Source organism: Folsomia candida, unplaced genomic scaffold (genome assembly GCF_002217175.1).
Source record: "Folsomia candida strain VU population unplaced genomic scaffold, ASM221717v1 Fcan01_Sc004, whole genome shotgun sequence".
In the NCBI taxonomy this organism is placed as follows: Eukaryota; Metazoa; Arthropoda; class Collembola; order Entomobryomorpha; family Isotomidae; genus Folsomia; species Folsomia candida.
This window is the reverse complement of record NW_019091196.1, coordinates 6,239,209-6,252,968: the sequence shown is the minus strand read 5'-3', so window position 1 is coordinate 6,252,968 and position 13,760 is coordinate 6,239,209. Positions and strand designations below refer to the sequence as shown.

The 13,760-nt window shown below is 36.5% G+C and overlaps 3 protein-coding genes and 2 long non-coding RNA genes across 6 annotated transcripts; 1 reads left to right on the top strand and 4 right to left on the bottom strand.

The window, feature by feature from the left end:
- Positions 1–28: 28 nt before the first annotated feature.
- LOC110848504 lies at positions 29–3,995 on the bottom strand. The gene is made up of 3 exons (XM_022095735.2): positions 3,731–3,995; positions 1,505–1,807; positions 29–1,041 (listed from the first exon to the last, which is right to left on the bottom strand). The coding sequence occupies exons 2-3, from the start codon at positions 1,797–1,799 to the stop codon at positions 338–340; spliced, it is 999 nt and encodes a 332-aa protein (XP_021951427.1). The 5' UTR covers positions 1,800–1,807; positions 3,731–3,995; the 3' UTR covers positions 29–337.
- Positions 3,996–4,484: 489 nt separating this feature from the next.
- Positions 4,485–7,204, bottom strand: LOC110848368 (nuclear envelope integral membrane protein 1). The gene is made up of 9 exons (XM_022095570.2): positions 6,996–7,204; positions 6,731–6,876; positions 6,526–6,660; positions 6,370–6,448; positions 6,131–6,297; positions 5,842–6,057; positions 5,644–5,768; positions 5,416–5,577; positions 4,485–5,293 (listed from the first exon to the last, which is right to left on the bottom strand). The coding sequence occupies exons 1-9, from the start codon at positions 7,066–7,068 to the stop codon at positions 4,996–4,998; spliced, it is 1,401 nt and encodes a 466-aa protein (XP_021951262.1). The 5' UTR covers positions 7,069–7,204; the 3' UTR covers positions 4,485–4,995.
- Positions 7,205–7,989: 785 nt separating this feature from the next.
- LOC110848929 lies at positions 7,990–8,702 on the top strand. Of its 2 annotated transcripts, none has more exons than XR_002547775.2 (3): positions 7,990–8,144; positions 8,260–8,395; positions 8,470–8,702. It is a non-coding gene; the product is annotated as an uncharacterized LOC110848929 (long non-coding RNA). The 2 variants fall into 2 exon arrangements; XR_004834804.1 differs by lacking the exon at positions 7,990–8,144 and adding an exon at positions 8,166–8,184.
- Positions 8,432–10,334, bottom strand: LOC110848928. Its single transcript, XM_022096290.2, has 2 exons — positions 9,391–10,334; positions 8,432–8,847 (listed from the first exon to the last, which is right to left on the bottom strand). Exons 1-2 carry the CDS (start codon positions 10,155–10,157, stop codon positions 8,703–8,705), a joined length of 912 nt encoding a protein of 303 aa, XP_021951982.1. The 5' UTR covers positions 10,158–10,334; the 3' UTR covers positions 8,432–8,702.
- A 401-nt stretch (positions 10,335–10,735) lies between these two features.
- On the bottom strand, positions 10,736–13,704 carry LOC110848773. The gene is made up of 5 exons (XR_004834757.1): positions 13,437–13,704; positions 11,828–12,897; positions 11,612–11,661; positions 11,358–11,441; positions 10,736–11,277 (listed from the first exon to the last, which is right to left on the bottom strand). It is a non-coding gene; the product is annotated as an uncharacterized LOC110848773 (long non-coding RNA).
- Positions 13,705–13,760: the final 56 nt, after the last annotated feature.

Here is a 13,760-nt window from a genome sequence, read left to right as displayed (position 1 = left end):
ATTAATTTTTCGGTGTGAAACCCAAACATAATTTTTAATACCCGTCAATATTTAACTTTTATTGAAAACATTACTCAAAAAATTAAATGTTATTGACTAATAATACATAACAAAATTTCATACTTAATTAACCCTTAATTATTGCGATAACGAGCGATATAACTATAAATTAAAATATATTAAGGAAAATTAAGCGATTTCTCCAAACTTTTATTTCTCTCAAGCTTAAAACAAAACCGATTTCGATTACTTAACCAAATTTCTGTCATTTTTTTATAAATCAAAAATTTATTTTAAAATTGATTTTCGTAACGAAAAAAAATCACACTTTTAGTTTTTAGACAGCCTTGCTATACACGACGTTTGGATGAATTCCGAGTGAAATCGGGTTGAAAACTTCTTCCCTCTCGGTCACTCTTTCGGGCGTCTTGTGGATCCCATTTTTCGCCAAAAAGTCCTTCAACACGGTCGTGTACTGGTCCGGATAGGCCCTCATGTGTCCGACATGAGCGGTATTTTCCCAAATCTGATTGACACACTTGATCCCTTTGACGGCCCATTCCTTCTGAACTTCTTGAATCACATCCATCGTGCTTATCTGGTCGGCTTGGGAGCAAAAGAAGAGCGCAGGCGCGTTCAAGGGTCGATTGTAGTAGTAGTGATGCGCGTCAAAGTAGTATTTCGTGGCCACGTTGTAAAAAGCTTTCATGTGGAAATCGATATAACTCTCGAGCCCTTTTTGCATCGCGGATTCGCCAAATACGGATTTGCTGACGCCAATCGCGACGCCATTCACGTCCACGACGGAGTCCCAGATTTGCGCTTTCATGGAAGCCATGAGGTGGTCGCCGTGGGGGTGGTCTTGCATGTATTTGAGCATTCGGGCGAATACATAGCCCCCGACGGAGAAGCCGTGGATGAGTTTTTTGTCGTGGTCAGAGGTGAGAAGGGCGGGCAGGATTTCGTTGGTGACGATGGGTTCGATTCTAGATGGGAGGAGGAGTTGGGTAGGTGTGACGCGGACGGTGAGGACGTCAAAGCCTGAAAGGATAACAAAAATGAGAGATGGTTTAATGGGATGAAAATTAAGGCAGGAGGTTTGGAAATATTGGGTGAAATTTTCGAAATTAGTTTGCATATCAGGACGCCAGTAAAAGAAATATTATTAGGAATAATAATTAAATTATAGATAAAGATAATCCATTCTCTTAATACGGTTCTCCTAATTTGCACAGAACGTTGATCGCATGTGGAAAATATGCTACATCTCAATTGTTGTATCAAAATTGTAACATTCTCACTTAAACCAATCGAGAATCTTAATAAATTTGATTTTAAGTTTTAGCTTTTGACAAATATTCTTTTCGGCTTCTCAAAATTGAATTTCATAAAATAAAAATCCTAACCTATTTGTTACATAATTTTTTTTTCATCCCATCAAAAATTCATGGCATTATGCATTTGTGTATCTAGTTAAAAATATATTTCTTTTTAAAGTCCTTACCATGATCCAGATAGAACTTGGCGTATTTTTTGACCGCATTGTTCTTCGCCATGAGCCAACAAATCAGGATGGAGAGGGGGCGACCCTCACTCGAATATTGGGTCAGGTCGGGTCGGTTGCGGAGGTGTTTTGTGGCGCCATGTTGCGAGATCAAGGTCACGGTGGGGCTCAGCGCGTGGGTATTTAATCCTCTGACTAATGAGGGCTGATGAAACAAGTTTGAGAAAAGTTGTGTCCTTGCGAAGCTCGTTTTCGCAGCTGGAACCGCGACCAGGGTCAAGATTTTGCGAGACATTTTCGGTTCTGCAAAATAAATAATTTGCGAATTTAAATTTTGTTACGATTTTTATGATCGTCATTAAAAAATATGGCGCATTTTTTTGTTTCCTCTTTATTTTTATTTACTCGCTAAATAGTTTATTTAACGGCCAGGCAACATAAAAAAGAGTGAATTTCTTGAATTAATTAATGGCTAGGGTTATCTTATTTTTACGATAAGTGTGAGATGCGCATTTTCGTACTTGTTTTTTATGTACATGAGACCAATTTATTTATGTAACAAACTGGCAAATTCTGAATGAAGGAAGCTAAATAACACGCATTAATTACATGATTAATGAAATAGATAAGATTTCCTCATCGTTTATTATCTACTGCGACGATCTGCTAACTATTTATTGACCTATGACCTTATTAACATCCAGATTTAGGATTCCATTACAAACGAAAAAAATAAGCATTATTGAGTTTTAATATTTAGCAATATTTAGCACAAAATTTGCGACACTTTGGCAAGCTTATCAATAAACCAAACACCATCCTGTCCTCGCATGCATCATATCATCGTTATTACGCTACGAATTCAATTCATGAATTTATTACATAACTCACTCCGCTGTTTAGTTATTGCTTAAGAATCTGTGCAAAAAATGAGAGGGTAAATCTCTCATTGGATAGCAACAAAGGCGTGGATGTGGTGGTGTGATGATTTTTGCATGAGGCAAATGTGTGCAAAATGAAAATATTGAGTGCAAAAAAACTTGTTCTTCTTTCATTACTCCTGGCTAAGAATTATATTCATGTACATATGCTAAATATTTTGCAAATATTTTTTTGCAAACCTATGCGTTATTTGTGGAGATTTAAAAAAATATGGATGATATCCACTTAATTATTTTTATCAGTAACAACGTCACGTTTCTCTATTCTTCTGGTCAAGTGTTTTTGACACACCCTCGAAAACTGCATGGTTTTATTTCATGCCTGCATTTATTTTACGTAACTGATGAGCTTTGGATTTACAGAATTTTCAAGTGTTATATTTTTTCTGTGAGGTAATGCTCATGCAATTAATTTAATAGGTAAATCCCATCCATTCCTACTCTCTGGATAAGTTAAGTTTAGTAAAGTTCTGACTCACATAATGCCAATTAACGATAAATTGAATTCAAGAGGCTCGTGCAATGCAATTGTACGATTAAAATTGATTAATTTACTCGAGTTTCCAGTCTGTTTATGCAAACTCGTATTTCGTAACGATCTTCTCAAATATGACTAAAAATTGTGCATGATTATTCTTTCCAAAGACATCAAAATTTATTGATTCGAATCAATACATATTGCTATTTATATTTGCATCAATATTGACAGTTCACTGGGTGCGTATCGCGTACAACTAATACCTGACGACAACTTCGCAGTTAAAAAACGCATTACATTACATACATTGTTAAAAAGCAGAGCTCAAAATGGGACACATTTATTAAGGCTTCGTAAATATAAAATGAAACGAACTTCAATACAGTGAATGGTAACTGCCAGACCACAAATGTAGCAGAAGTGGCCTGACCCAAGCGTGGCTTCTCATTGGCCAAGCCAAGCTTCCTCTGGGTCGATATTCTCGTAGGATTGGGACTCTTAAGAAACGATTTCTTTCCACCAATTTCATGCAAACGCACATTTTTAGGGCAACATTTCCGTTTTCAACATTAATGTTGAAAAATGTGTACATTTCCGTTAAATTTTGGACGTTAAAATCTCAAAATAATGAAATTTCACTTTCTCCCAAAGTTTAGATTTCCTAAAAAATGTTTTCACCTGAATCCTCTCTCAATTTCCTTTTCATATTTTTACGAAAAATTCTCACCTAATTTCCACCTTTCTTAAAAAACTACACCTCTTTTTCCCCACAAAATCCCCCCTTAAGAATAATTCTGTGTTACTCACCTTTAAGATTTCAGAACGTTTGCCTGCACTCACTTTCTGTCAAAACTGACCCACTTTTAACCACCTCTTAACTTCTACGTACCACACACTGGAATGATGTTGACCGTAGAGCGTCCAATTTGCGAAAACGGAGCGTTTCCTCGTTTCCTGGGACTAAATAGATAGATACAAGTTGCAAATCGTAGTATGCACTATGCACTACATAACATACCCACGCTGTCACTTTACACAAGAAGGGGTAGCATTGTCAGTTCAGTGATCAGCAACCCACCGGGTGATCCTTACAGCATACAGTGCAGCATTTGTGTGTATGAGTTTGCAAAAAGAAAAGCTTGCTCGTTCGTTGCGAATCGAATGGTGTGCTCATGCTCTCAGCTCATGCTACCTATGTTAACATTGACTTGTTCTCCTTTATGGGAGCGAGGTGGATGGACGGAACAAGGTCACAGGCAATTCCAGAGTCCTGGACAACTCACTCATGGAATGGGATGCTGTATGTAACCCAGTGAAAGTCAGAGAGTGCATGTTTTGCTCCTGGAGTAACTAGGTTAGCAGGAAGATGCCAAAATAAGTGCAAGGATAGCTAATAATCTCAGCTTAAGATTTTGTTTGCACAATATTTGCAATATTTTGGTCTGATGTCACGCATTGTCCATGTGTCTGTGCAGTTTAATCAGGAGTTTTCTGCACAAGAGGTGATTCATAAATTGTTATGCACACAAATAATTGTGCCAAATAAATAGCAAAACATATGTACATTTTAACGAGTACAATACATAGTCATACCTTTATTCATTTCATTATTAAATCCGCACAAGGTTTACAATACATCGTCTGAAAAAGTATTATTATTATTATTTGTTAAGCTGGTAAAAACATTGAGAAGCAAAAAAGAGAAGACTACTTACAAATTCAGTCGGTTTTGAACACATCATTTCATTTCATACTAAAATTACGGTTGAAGTGGAAACAGTTAAGATTAATTGGGAAGAGAAACCGACTACCTGACCAATACACTCGACCTTGCCTTATAATTTATAGGTTATAAATAATGGTAATGGAAAACATGCTGACACATTGACCTAGCACTAATTGTAGTTCAATTCGTCTTCTTCTTCCAGTTTATGTATGTATGTATAAAAGTACACGAGACGAGATCGGGTTTTGCGACACGTTTTAACCCCTCCGAAAAATAAAGTCATAATCACAAACGAGAAACTGCCACAGGTAAATTATTATATACAAGAAAAAAGACTTGAATTATCTTAGTCATCATCATCAGTCTCAAGACTTTCGTCTACGACGCGTTCTTCTGTGGACTCTTCGTCATCTGTGACTACCATTTCATTTTGAGGAGGACGGGATGACATATTATTAGGCGAGGTCGAGGTCATCATTGTTGCTCCATTCCTACCAAAAACAAAGGACGAATTGGTCGGCATGTTAGAAAAAGAGATTGCTGCTCTCGGTGCAGAATTGGTGAGATAGTGGGGCTCCTCGTTGTCGTAGGCTAGACATTCGTCGTCATTTAGATGTGAGCCGCCCTCGATAAAACTGGAAAATCTAGAAGGAGAACAATATTCAAAAATTTCTCTTAAACCGTTTAACAATTTAAGAAATGTTTTTAATGAGAAAATTAGTTAATTGCAAATTGTTCGCTAGTTAACTTCTTATCACTTACTCACCTTCTTGGATTATTCAATCGGGCCACCAACTGCCACGGTTTTGCTTCCGGACTGGAACAGAAACTCTTCAGTTCAGCGAGTCCCTTCTGCGTCTCTATTACGCCCTGAGTAATGTACTCTTCTTCCGAGAGGAGGCGATGTGGAGGGGGAAACCAGCGGCGACTAAGTTAATTAATTACTTAATTAATTGTATTTAGTTAATGAATATAACTTGCATCTCAAACTCACTAATATCTCTCGAGGTAGTACATCAAAAACGTGTGACAATGATGGTACGCGATAATAAGGAGGATAATCGCGGTCGACATTTCAACGAAATCGCTGCTAAAGTGGATGAGGACGAGTCCGGTGACCTGTCAATATAAAAAAAACTCGTTAGCAATGTGTCCTTCCATTAAATAATACTCGTACAAAATAAATGCGCACCTGCAAACACCACGTAATAATATTCAACGTCTTCGGATGCTGCGGTGGCCCCCAGCGATAACATGCCAAAAACGAGAGGAGTGCTCCAGTAAATAAATACGCCACGATGTACGGAAGACGCTCATGCACTAATTCTTCGAATTGTTTCCAAGTCTCGCCCGCAAAATAGAATGCCATACTCCAGACCACACTCATGAGAAGGTATCCAGTTTTCCCCTGTAAATAATCCGATGAAAAATTACTTAAATTGACACTTTTAATTAATTAATTAATAATTACTACTACCAACCTTTGGCAAAAACCGTTGCAAAATGAATAGTAGAACCAGCGCGGCTGCTACTCCGCCCAACAGGGTGCCAGAGGAGTAAAAAAACAGCGTCGAATGACTTAACCTAGGCGCCATGAAGAACAACCCAATCCCAGCCGCCAATGTTAACACCTTCCACGGGTCGACAGCTATATAAAAAATATAAGTTTTCCAATTTTGAACTAATTTTGAAAAAACTAAAAATCAATGTTTTCATTTACGTCGAATAATGGTCATCGCGGTGTACGGTCGTGTCGTTGAAATTCCGACGCATGACGTGTTAAATGTGGGGAAGTGAGTCTGCAAAGTTAAACAAATATTAATTATTTGTTAATTAACAATTAGTAATTGCTAAGATTATTAATTGAAGTCCTTACATCTCGAGCTCGCCACGGAAGAACGTTGGCAATCCACAAGAGCCACTTTGTACTTTGGGTGTATTGCAAGTAAACGTCCCTCGGGGTGTGACCCTTGATAAGTTTGATATCCTCAGCCGAGCTCGTTATCCGTAACTGCATATCAAAAAGTTTGTCAAATTACAAATTATTTATGTCTCTTATCAAATACTTATCCCCCTCTTACCGTCGCCGTTCGAAAATAGTATGCCGCATATTTCTTCTCCCCAATTCGACAAAACATTTGAAAGTCGTAATCTTCATCGATATGCTTTTCCTGTCCTGGTTTCAAAACGTGAGTCACCTTTTTGATATCATCGTTCAGAGCGACGTCTAAAAAAAATCAAAAAAAGAACAAGTCATTACTTTATTTATTTTCAAAAAACTTCAAATTCCTGAGAACAAAGAAAAACAAAATGTCAGCCACCCCTAAAAAATGGAAATTTACGTACCTCCCCTGCAAAAAGTTACCCCTTCAAGAACCGTGACCAGGAGACATGCCCAAAACAGTGTGGGGCGACCCATTCTTAAAATTTGTCCTCCAAGAACAAGTCAAGGACAAGTTAATTTTTCTTTTGATAAAACCAAGAAGATGACGAAGAACAAACAAAGATAGATAAAATCCGAGTCAAAATGAAGATGCAAGACGACATAACAACAAACTCAGCCGCTCGGACTTGCTCAATGGTGGTGGTGATAGATTTCTTTGTTCATGTCAAAATAGCAAACAAAACTGGGGGAAAAGTCATGGAACAAAATTCATGGAAAAATATCGCTGGAAAAAATATTTTTCATAAATTGGGTATAAAACATATGTAAGTTTTTTTTTAATATCGGTTTTATTCTAGCCACCTCTTTTTTGTATTTTTACACGTTTCAGAATATTTTAAGACTTATTTTTACATCCTGTAAAATTGAAGAACTGTAGCGAAAACGGTGAAAATTAGCATATAAAATTCCCGTGCATAATCGAATCATGGTCAAAATTCAATAAAAACACAAATTGACGATATAAAATTCCTTGTAGAATCCAAGTTCAGAAATCATGGTCAAAATTCAACAAGAAAACATAAACATCCATCCGACTGAGTCATCTTGAAGCTTAAAAAACTTTGACAGCTTTCTGTCTAAATATTTATTACCCGTGAATTTACACAGTATTAAGCTAAAATTATGCAAATTGACACTTCTCCAGCAAAAATAAGTACCAACCAACCACCAAATCATCAATATTTGACTTCTCTCCTCCATAATATTCCCAGTAATACCATGAATCACCATTTACCACCAATTACCATCTCATCCATGTTTGTACATAGAAAACATTTAAATATTTTGTTATTATTACTGTGTATGTAGACATAGTTAAACAAACGGACGCATACTAATTCATGACTTCAGTTCGGCTATATTGATAATAACAACTTATTATTATTAGTTCCACTAATCTGGTGGACATGTCGAGTAAAGAGCTCTCCTCATTAAGCCCATGACGAATCTTATCTCTTACAATAATTATAGTAACAATTGCTGTTAAAATCATTTCTATTTGTTTTTCCTCGCCCTTAACGCACAAATCCTGGGACTGTCTCTGCATAAAGGTGAGCAATTAGTCCATCTTGAGTCCACTCCAGGGTGCAGGTGTTTATTAACAGTGATTATTATTAATTATTTTTAAACATAAACCAAAACCAAATTCATTTCCTTCTCATTCAGCGTTTCGACAGGGTCCGAGCAAGACGTTCAAAAAGTACAAAAAGTTGCCAATTTTTATTTGCATACATTCAAAATGTTGAAAGTGTGGCTCCTAATTTTCGCCACCTTCACTCTCACCGTCGCCTCGTTGGACAATGTGAGCACAAAAATAAATAAATAAAAAATTTCGAAATTTTGATTTTTACAAATTTTATTTATTTTTTATTTCAGTGCATCCGCTACAATCAGCCTTGCGTTCCGACCGACGCGTTGAAGGGTAACTGCTGCAGTGGGTACTACTGCCGATCACCGGACGGGATTATGGGGTCCTGCTTGTACAGTGGGTACTACTACGATTATCAGTAAAATGAGGAAGGATTTTCTACTTTTTGGACAAAATTTCAAATTTTTAGTAAGAATTAGTTAGAACAGAAATAAATAAATAGATGAAAAGTTTGTCTCCATCATGTCTTCATCTTGTCATCGTTATGTTGTTTAACTATCGTCTCATAGACTTGCATCAGGTGGGCGTAAAAGGCTTCATTTTTCACCAGATTTTGCACCCCTTCAACACCCAGCACCTTGTCCACGGTTTCCTGTGTCATCGTTCTAAAAAAACAGAGAGAAAATAGTAAAATTTTTTATTTTAATTTCCGGTACAAACTTTACAAAATCTTGATAAAATTGACTACAAAACCTATAAAAGTAAAGCCCTGTCAGGAAGACATCCTCTCAATCTAATTTTAATCTGATATGCAATTGGATATTATAAATTTTGAAAATAATAATTTGGAGTTTTGCCGAAAGAAATAAAAAGAAAAAACTACAAAAAAATTACATCAGAAATTGCTACCTCCGGATCTTAAATAAAATTAAGACCAATTAAGAACAATTCCTCACAAAAACTTCAACTTTCGGCGTAATCCCTCTCCAAAAAAATCGTCTCAGTATAATTTTAATCTGATATGCAATTGGCTATTATAAATTTTAAAAATTATAATTTGGAAAAAATTTTGCTAAAAACATTCAACAAACTTCTATAATAAATATTAAATCAGAATCTTTGGGATCCTCAAATCTTAAATATAATTTAGGCAATTCCTCACAAAAACTTCAACTTTCGGCGTAATCCCTCCCCAAAAAAACACTTACCTCTTCGCCCCCGGACATTCCAACGCATCCTGCACCGCCTCCTTCGTCATGACATCCCTCACTCCCCCAGTGGTTAACCACTCCACGAAAAAATCCTGATCCATCAACCTCGTAAAAAATCTGGCGTACGCGATCTCATGGATAATTTCCGGCCTTAAAAACCTCCTCATCACTTTACTCTCCATATTATTCAGGATCGCGCCCGGTTGTAAAATCCTCTCCACAATTTCCGACGTCACGATAAACCTGATCGTTTCAGGGGTGACAAAATCCGCTAAAAGGTCATGGTTCAAAATGGTCAACACCATTTCCGGAGTCACGATTTTCTTCGCGGTGGCCGAATCGAGCACGATTTTCATCGCTTCCGGTGTCATCAACGCTTGAACCGGTTCACTCGTCAGGATTATTCGATAAGTTTCCATCAAAATTGGATCATTATTCAACGCCTTGCGAAGGGTCGACGGACTCAAGAGATATTTCACTAAGGGCGTCTGCATCCCCGCGGAGACCAATTTGTTTAACAAGTTTCCGGAAATTCGCCCAATTCCCGACGCTAAACTGCCCCCTTTTGCCTTGACGTAGTCGACGAGACCGGATTTGTTCCTCTTTTTCAAAGCTGGGGAGGATTCGACGTCTTCCAAAATCACGTTCATGTCTTCGAGTTGGTCACAAACGAATAAATCTTCTTCACTCAGGTCGAGTTGAGCGGGGACAGATGGTGGGGGAATATTTTGGAGGGACTTTTTACCCATTTTTGTCTTTGACATGACCAGACCACCAATTTTTATGCACAGATTGAATCAAAGCAACGTTTGGATGGCAAGTGTGAGACGAATTGTTGGGAAAGAGTTATTTTATTTTATGACTGCATGACCATTACAAAACCTTACGTATAAAGTGGAGTGGATTTATTTTATTGACCTTCCTGTGACTGAGGACGACGACGCCATGCCACTGCTTAATCATTATCATAGTGTGATATATAGTGGTTTATGGTTGTCGTCTACCTTCACGGTATAATCATGACAGCTGCAGCAGCAAGTATGCTATGTATGTATTTAAGGTATGCCTGAATTTTTAATTGGCAATCATACACACATAACTCATCATCGTATTAAGTACAGAGATCATTCTTCATGCAGAAATACCCCGTTACGCCCACAAGATTACTAACCTCCTGGAGAGGAACTGGAAATTGAAATTAAATCATATTTTACTGGAGGAAGTGTATGTACATTATTTTTTGCCATATATTTGCCGACTTCCGATTACTGGTTGGTTGGCAAAATCACACGCCAGGGCCAGGTATTTATGTACATATGCAAAAAAAAATATTTGCCAAAAATAATTTACGCAAGCTTTTATTTTGTCCACTTCACAACACAACTCAGGACAATTCCAGGACACAATTATTCTCCATTCCATTTAAATTTAATGACACATTAATTACACTAAAACTATCACCTGCTCCGTCTATTATTTAATATCATCAATCTTTTTAAACCGAGAGAGCTTTAAATATATGTTATTTACAAGAAGAATTACTAACATTGTTTTATGTAAAAAATAAAATAAAATAAATTCAAGATAAGGTCAAGATAAGGATTCTTATCCACGGTCTTACTTACTCATAACGATTTTAATACTCTCTTATTCGCCCCAACTTTTCCAGAATTACTGTACTCGTTATTATTCACCATGTCGCTCATCAGATTGTCCTCCTTTTTCCCCGAGGCGTTCATACTCTTGGTCCAGCCCATCAAAATTATGAAGCTCGTCCCCCACAAGAGGACAATCGATATCGCCATCACGAGCCCCACGAGACAGATAAAATTCACTACTTCATCCGCAAAGGATCCTACCGTCGAGTAGTATGGAGTCCACGACCTGAAGAAAAATCAAGTCAAGACATAATTTCAAAAATTTTGAAAAATTTGTACTTAATTGAAAAAGATATTTTTACTCACATTATATTATTTTCTTCTAAAAAACGGTATCTTCTGATTCAATCTCTCCTCTCAGAAATTTTTGTGCAAATTTCCGTCAGAATTCTAAAATTTGAAAAATGAATCGTAAAGGTCAAGTGTGCATGTAACTAATATTTTGTATGTAATTGTCTCCTTAATCGTCATTTGTTAAGAATGAAAATGAATCCAAAAATTAAGGACACAAATTTTAAAAAAATCAAAAATTTGTATCTCAAAAAAATATTTTTACTCACATTCTTATTTTCCTCCACAAAAATGGTATCGTCTTCTTATCCAATCTCTCCTGTCACGAAATGAAACAATTTTTGTACAAATTTCCCTCAGAATTTTAAAATTTTGAAAAAACCTTAATCTTAAAGGTCAAGTGTATATGTGTGACTAATATTTTCTATGCAATGATCTCCTCGTTCGTCATTTAAGAATGAAACAGAATCCCAAAAGTAGGTTACCTATTAGATTAGAGACCTGCACCCTGCACTGTCTGTCTCACTCTGTAGTTGCGATGCGAGTTTCTACTACGAACCAAGTGAAACCAAATTACGGTCAACCAAACCAACAAACACCGTCAACTTATTGTAACAACAACAACTAACTAAACCAAATAATAAATTGGTGTGATGTATGTCTGCATGCATGCATTGCGAAGAAAAGGGTTACTTTTTCTTATGTTTAACTGTTATAAACCTAACTGTTCGTTAGGGACTCGCTGAAGGGATTGCAATTGTGAAGAGAATCCCATTGTTTTCTGTCTGTTAAAGCGTAACGCTACTTTGACATGGGTGCAGGTAGGTACGTTTCCACAAAAACTGATGAAATAATAACAGGATTTTTTTTTCCTTAAGTGCAACTGCATTGCGTAGGATGCGATCTTGAAATTGGTCGTAGGGGTCGATCAGTTTTTTTGCACGTATGTATGTGGATAGATCATAAATATGTTGCGCCATGCTTGATCAATCAATTCGTGGTGTGTGTGCAGTAGTTTTTTTTGCAAATAATTGATGGCGCAATTAACGAAGATGCTTGTAATGGGTAATTTTCGTAAAAATGTGTATTACCGTTTCTACAAGTTTACAAAGATTTAAGGTAATTCTGTGGAATTCGCGATGATATTTGCAATTCTATAAAATCTGCTTGAAAAAGTTTGCAAAAATTATGCGAATGTAAATCAGGGCACAAATTTACACAGCGAAGGCGAAGGCGTTTCTTTCTTTTTTTTAAATTTTGCACTAAAATTTACACAGTTTACAAACAATCGTTTCAATTTTTTTGAGTCGTTATTAATTAATTGGGTAGCATTATGACATCAGTCCTTTATATATTTTGTTAATTTGCATGAATGAAATTTTGATAAATAAAATTCAACTGTTCTTATTAATCCTTCAAAAGTGCGATGATTGATTCCATGTCGAACATTTTCCTCCCGTTGAGTTTCTTCGTCGTACTGCAAACCATGAGAGTGGGGATCGAGATGAGTCCAAACTGGGGATCACGTCGCCACGGATTGCTCGAACTTTCATTCCTATAAAAGTGTAAAAGTCAAAGTATGAATAATTCTTACTTGGAAAATTTGAGAGATCTAATTAATAATTTAATAATAATAATAATTAAATTTAGCAATAATTAATGATTTAATTCATAACAGTTTTTCCATCTTGATTAATTAAGACGTCGCTAAACAAAATAAAATTGTGATGAGCAAAATAAATTTCATTACAGGTTAAAAATAGTAAAATAGGCAGGTTTGTTTTTAGTTTTGATAGTGTAAGATTTGTCCAATTTTGCAGACAAAATAAATTTGAATGACCACTCCCACTTACGAGTAAAATTTTACATTAAAAAAATACCACCATAATTTTACCAGATTTTTTACATAATTTGGTGCGCATAAAAATCTCTGTAATTTTCTAATTCTTGCTTTAAATTTGAGGAAAAATTTATAAAACAAAATTTAAATTGCGTAAAATTGTTCACGTTCACCCCATAATAATTTTTCGCGATTATTCTCGCAAAAAAATATTTTGGACGGCAAAAGCTATTATGATAATTTTGAAAAATTACCATTGCGTCCTGTTTCCAGTCGAAATTTTGATAAAAGTTCCCCCCGCCTGGATCTTTTTGATGAGGAAGGACACCGCTCTCTCGGCAATATTGCTGTCGTGATGCCAAACCTTCCCGTTCCGATCTCTCGACGCCACGAAGAACAAGACGATCTGGTCGTTGTTCCTATTTGACTCCATCAACTCCTTAATTCGCACCTTTGCCTCGCGGTACGAAAAAAAGTCGTAGCTTTCGCGAATCATTTCCGTTGGTGTGGACGGGATTTCGTCCACGGTGGGGGCAGGTCCATGCTGGGAGGGATAAAATTATGAAAAATTGTACCAA